The sequence below is a fragment of the Lolium rigidum genome, chromosome 6 (genome assembly GCF_022539505.1).
Source record: "Lolium rigidum isolate FL_2022 chromosome 6, APGP_CSIRO_Lrig_0.1, whole genome shotgun sequence".
Taxonomy (NCBI): domain Eukaryota; kingdom Viridiplantae; phylum Streptophyta; class Magnoliopsida; order Poales; family Poaceae; genus Lolium; species Lolium rigidum.
In genome coordinates, this window is record NC_061513.1 from 248,377,984 (window position 1) to 248,384,131 (window position 6,148).

A 6,148-nucleotide genomic window follows, 5' to 3' on the forward strand; every position below is an offset into this window, starting at 1 on the left:
AAAGTTTCAATGACCTGCACATTATCAGACTGAATGATAATCTTATTCCCACCTAGGAACTGTGCCAAACTTAGGCCTTTGTGGGTCGTTTTTTCCTTTTTGTCTTGAGTTTTTGTAGGGTCCTTTTTGGGTTCGGTTGAGTAATCCGGTGGCAGTACGTCTTGGTGATCTGCTCGGTCCAAAGGCCCAGTCAGCAGCGAGAAGCCTGTTTCTTTAGCCCACTCGAATCCTCTACTCACTTCTCCCCCACACAACGGAAACGCAAGCGGCGCCGCCGAGTCGCCGACTAGTCCACTGCCACTCCAACAAGGGTTCAGTTCAGCCGCCACATCGTCGGCAGGGCCGGGGTTGCGGCCGCCGGTGGCTGGAGATGGAAATCGCAGAGATGGCGAAGAAGGTCGCCGCGCTCGAGGCGGAGCTCGCCGCCAAGTCCTCCCGCATCGCCGACCTGGAGGCTAGGGTCTCCTTCCTCGAGGCCGGGAACGCGCGCTTGAGGAAGGTCCTGTTCAGTGACCGCCTGGAAGAGTGGATTGATGTTGATCTCAGCAAGGGGGAGAGCGTGGAAGAGGGCGGCGTTCCTGCGGTCCCAGCTCCTGTGAAATTTGCCGTGCGGGTGGCGACTGGCCAGACTGATGACAAAGTCGAGATTGTGGAAGCAGAGGGAGGTGGTGCAGGCGACCATGGGAGTATTCCCTGTGATGTCCATGTGGGTCTGGAGGATGATGATGTGTCAATCACGCCCGGAGGTAAAAATCGTAATGCAGGAGCACGGGTGATCAGTGACAGTGAGGATGACGATAAAGATGAGAGTCATGGAGGTCATGGAAATCAGGAGGTGGGCGTCGCAAGAAGTAGGAAGCGTGCATTGCGTGGAGTCAGTGACAGTGAGAGTGAGGAGGAGGAGGATTGTGAACTACTCTATGAGATGGAAGGGTGTTCTACTCCACCAAAAACAGGGCGCTCGGCTCGCTTTGTTAAGAGCCAAGCAAAGAGAAGCCGACCCGCACGTCGAGTGCTTGAGCTTGTTGAACCCAAGGATCATGCACAGAGCGAGGATGGTTCAGATGAAGATGACAGTATGGATGAATTTATAGTAGATGATTCGGATTGTTCTGAAAATTCTTCTGATTGTGCTGGAGAATCCTCTGCAGAAATAGAACTGTCCGACAACGAGGAAAACTATGGAGAAATTATGGATAGGATACGCGGTAAGAAGAACGCCAAGAATAAGGACTGGGAGACCGAGGCAGAGATGCTATCAGCATTTGATGAGCACCGTGAACTCACCTTGAAAGCTGTATGTGCCCTGTACCGGCAGCAAACTGAGGAAGAACAGGCAGAAAAGGCCACTATTGTGCATAACAAAAGGGGATTTAGCCAGATTGATGCGCCAAGGTATTCCTAACTTACAATGGTAGTTAATATGTTCATATGCAGTACCAATGCCCTCTTTATTCAGTTACACTTTAATTGACAATGACGCGGACAGTTGTATCACCATTTAGTCTTGTCCTGACATAGTTTGAGGTACTAATGGTTGTATCACCATTTATTTGTAAAGTATCTCTTTCCTATGTAGAATGTAAGCCACATGGGTCTAGGTTGAACTGTCAACATGCCAAAGTGAGTTCTTAGATAGCAAAATTGGGATACCCTGATGACTCTACGGACTCGGGATCACCATTGTCTTATTGGAGGTCTTACCTAGTGCTGAAAAAAATACATTCTGATGCTCCAGTTTTGCTTTTATTCTGTTTGGTTTTGGCTTAATGGACACCAACACAATTTGTTTGTGACTACCAACCTAATAATAATAAGTACACAGCACAGGCACATGTGGTATTTTCTTTGCTTCCAGTTTTCAGCATATCTTCGCCATAAGAAGAGACCAAGAACTAGAGTTGAACTTGGGGTTTCTTTTTGTCTCATCCTGCAAATTGTTTTCTTTGTTTAGGGGTTCTCGCGTAGCGCAGTTTCTTCTGGATGGCGATGCTTTTGGGCCTCTTAAGAAGACTGCACAGGACCTAAAAAAGTATGACCGATACGGTCTTCAGTTCTGTCACAAGATGGCTTTTCGTTACTCAAAGCAGTTGTTCGCAATATATCAGAGCAAGGAGGATCCCTACTTTCCATGAGTCTGGTATTACTTAGATCCATATGCTGACTTCTCTGTGACACTTGTAATATTTTGCCTTCTCAGGTAGCCTATCTCAGTCCTGTTATATAGCTTTAGTCATTGTTTCTTTCGGAAGGCATGTTAAAGTTTGATCTCGAAGATGCAACCTTCATGCTATGTAAATATCACTAAGATGTCTTCTGTTAAGAAATGCAAATGTTTGATGTTGTGTGTGTTGTGGGTACTACTGTATCTGAAATGGTAGTGATGTAATATCTGCTTGTGTAGCACTGTACAATATTTCCGCTGTCTTCATAAGTACTGTGAGGTTTTTAGTCCTCCTCTTCTACCAATGTTGGTGTGGCTAATTCACTAGTACCTCCAAATTCATTTAGTACTGTGAGGTTTTTAGTCCTCCTATTCTACCAATGGTTGGTTGTTAGTCCTCCTCTTCTACCAATGTTGGCGTGGCAATGAAGATGACGTTGAGGAAAAGAGACAGGGACTGAAAATGAGGAGGATGACAGTTCTTTCAACCGTGAAGTTATTCAGACGATGAAGGGCAAGAGGAGGAGTAGGGATGCTGGTGAATTAGGAGGATTGTGAACTACTATATGAGATGGAAGGGTGTTCTACTCCGGCAACAGGGTGTTCGGCTCGGTTAAGTAACAGTCAATCAAAGAGAAGATGACCTGCACGGCGAGTGCTTGAGCTTGTTGAACCCAAAGATCATGAAGAGAGTGAGGATGGCTCAGAAGAAGAGGATAGCATGGATGAATTTATAGATGATTACGGTTGTTATGAAAATTCTTCCGATTCTGCTTGAGAGTCCTCTGCTGAGCTAGAAGAGTCTGACGACGAGGCAAGCTATGTAGAAATTATAGATAGGATTCGGGGTAAAAGGAATGCCAATAATAACGATTGGAAGATTGAGCAAGAGATGCTGTCAGCATTTGATGAGCACCGTGAACTTACCTTGAAAGCTTTATGTGCAATCTATCGACAGCAAACTGAGGAAGAACGAGCAGAAAAGGCGACTATTGTGCATAACAAAAGGGAATTTAGCCAGATAGATACACTAAGGTATTCCTAACTGCTAACTGTAGTTAATATGTTCATATGCAGTGCCAATGCCCTCTTTATTCACTTACACTTTAATTGACAGTGCCGTAGACAGTTGTATCACCATTTAGTCTTCTCCTGACATAGTTTGAACTGCTAATTGTCTGCATAGCGTACTGTACGAAAGACAGATTACCCTTGTTCATAACAACTTCAGTCTAGATATTTTTGCATTGGGACATCTGTTGTATTTAGATAAGAAGGGGTCTTCTATCAGTGTATTGACAGAGATTTAATGGGTTAAGTTGACCATGTGTTTATTGATCTTGATGTTCAGTTCTATCTGTAGAACCCAGGCTCCAGGTTTTCACTTTTCCCGTGTAGAATGTAAGCCACTTGGGTGTAGGTTGAACTGTCAACATGCTAAATTGAGTTCTTAGATAGAAAAATTGGGATACCCGGATGACTCTACGGACTCGGGATCACCATTGTATTATTGTATTATACTCTTATAGGAGGTCTTACCTTTTTAAACATAAGGCCAACAGGCCCAGCTTTATAAATAAAGCAAGCAGCATCCGACAACATAGTTTGACCACGGGCTCTGAGCCCACCCACAACACCACCACAGCACTAAACAGGATCTAACAAACGTTCAAGAACCCACACCGGCTACAAGCCAACCATACAAGATGATCCACACACACACGCATCCGACGAGATCAGCTGTTGCCTCTCGCCCTCGTCCGGAGTCTTCGCAAGGAGGTCTTACCTAGTGTTGAACAAAACATGTATATGGATATTTACTTTCTGATGCTCCAGTTTGGCTTTTGTTCTATTTGGTTTTAGCTTAATAGACGCCTACAAAAAAAATTTGTGACTACTAACCTAATAAGTATAGTACACAAGCACACATTATATTTCTTTGCTTCCAGTTTCCAGTATATCACTTCGCCGCAAGGAAGAGACCAAGAACTAGTGTTGAATTTCGGGTTTCTATTTATCTCGTCATGCAAGTTGTTTTGTTTTTTAGGGGTTCTCGCATAGCTCAGTTTTTTTTGGATGGTGATGCTTCTGTGCCGCTTAAGAAGGCTGCACAGGACCTAAAAAAGTTTGACCGATATGGTCTTGAGTTCTGTCACAAGATGGCTTTTCGTTACTCAAAGCAGCTGTTTGCAATATATCAGAGCAAGGATGACCCCTGTTACTTAGATACATATGCTGACCTCTCTCTGACACTTGTAATATTTTGCCTTCTCACGGAGCTTATTTCAGTCATGTTATATAGTAGGTTTAGTCATTGTTTCTGTTGGAGATAGGGCATGTTAAAGTTAGCTCTCGAAGATGCAACCTTTATGCTACGTAAATATCACTAGGATGCACGCGCTTAGGAAAAGCGAATGTCTGATAGGGTGTGTGTTGTGGGTACAACTGTATCTAAAATGGTAGTGCTGTAATATATGCTTGTATAGTACTGTTTAGTATTTCCGCTCTCTTCATAAGTAAGGTTGTTAGTCCTCCTCTTCTACCAATGGAGGCGTGGCTAATCAATACTTCCAAATTTATACTTGCAGAACCTTTTTTGGAACATTTAGTAGTATAAACTTGGTTGTAGGTAACTAAGATTAATACTTCAGCAGTGTTGTGCGGTGTTTTTGATCAATAATAAATGGAATGATGGCAGTTATTTATGTGTCTTAGCCAGGTCAATGCCAGTTTTAGGCTTATGGAGAACGTGATAAATCAACCTGCAAAATATAAAACGTGATGAACAAGTTGCATATGCTGATGAAGTGCTGAAAACAGAGCTGATGCCACAGAACTTGGTGTGATGTACGGCGCTATGAAGCCCAAAGTTCTATGAAATCAATCGTCGAAACCTAGTCAGAACCTAATTACATAGCAAGGATGCACTTTTAATTAGTACTACTTCCTCAGTCCCACATTTTGACTAGCTAAAACAGCTTGCGGAAATGTCTTATATTGTCGGACCGAGGGAGTAGGTTTCTTACAGTTGCCTTAAAAGATTTTCCTCAAAAAGGAAAGTAATTTTCCGCTAAGGAGAGGAAAAAGAATACCCCGTATAAGATTGTCTTTGTAACTTAGAACCCACTAGAAAATGGAAATCTCTGTTAGTAAGATATTTGATTAATAGGTCTTATGATGTAGAGATCTTTACCACAACTGCATTTAAGCTACAAGTTTTATGTAATTGTTAAAAGATATTCAAACTAAACTTTTGTTATAAGAAGATAGTTCACATTTTGCACAATGCAAGTTTATGTGAAGGTACACGTTACGCAGGTATAATAAGGAACACCGGACCTAACATTTGGTATGTGGTTAACTATGTTAACTAAATAATAATAAAAACTATATATATCGCAGAATACAAAACACTAAGTATAAAAGTTCATTATAAATTACAATAAGTTTAGCGCTTGGGTCTATGTCAACAAGTGTCAAACAAAAAGATAAACTCCAAGTATGGAAAAAGCGATCGCCCATAGCTATTTTGGGATGTGGTCCATCAATGTATCGAGGCCTCGAAAATTAACTTGTTAGGATAAGTATAATCTCAAAGAATTCGTTGAGATAATGATAAAAAGTGGACGCACTATGCTGAAACAGCAGTTGCAGATCTTCATATGATGCATTATGTGACCGTATATACAAAAAATGCCAACTTCTCTTCCACCTTGACTGAAGGTCAATTTCCACTTTGATTGTATCAGTATCTAATATCAAACGTTTATTTCTAAGTTAAGACGCTACCTATTTGTTTGCTGATCGTTTCTTCCATGCAAAAGCAAAACATATTAAGATTGACTATTATTTTGTTCGAGAAAGAGTTGTAAACAAACTAGTTGACATCAAATTTATATCAAGCAAAGATAAAGTTATAGGCGGTTTCACAAAGGCTTGGGCAGTAAAGGCTTTCGAGGAATTTAGGCGTGATCTCAACCTTTT

General features: G+C 42.0%; 1 protein-coding gene across 1 annotated transcript; it reads left to right on the forward strand.

Annotated features, from left to right (window-relative positions):
• The first annotated feature begins 370 nt into the window (after positions 1-370).
• LOC124659251 lies at positions 371-2,306 on the forward strand. The gene is made up of 2 exons (XM_047197175.1): positions 371-1,395; positions 1,955-2,306. The coding sequence occupies exons 1-2, from the start codon at positions 371-373 to the stop codon at positions 2,133-2,135; spliced, it is 1,206 nt and encodes a 401-aa protein (XP_047053131.1). The 3' UTR covers positions 2,136-2,306.
• Positions 2,307-6,148: the final 3,842 nt, after the last annotated feature.

Excerpts from the sequence above, each read along its gene's own strand:
- LOC124659251 (XM_047197175.1), top strand. The coding sequence starts at position 371 with ATGGAAATCGCAGAGATGGCGAAGAAGGTCGCCGCGCTCGAGGCGGAG. Across the intron at positions 1,396-1,954 it reads AGCCAGATTGATGCGCCAAG|GGGTTCTCGCGTAGCGCAGT; the intron begins GTATTCCTAACT and ends TTCTTTGTTTAG.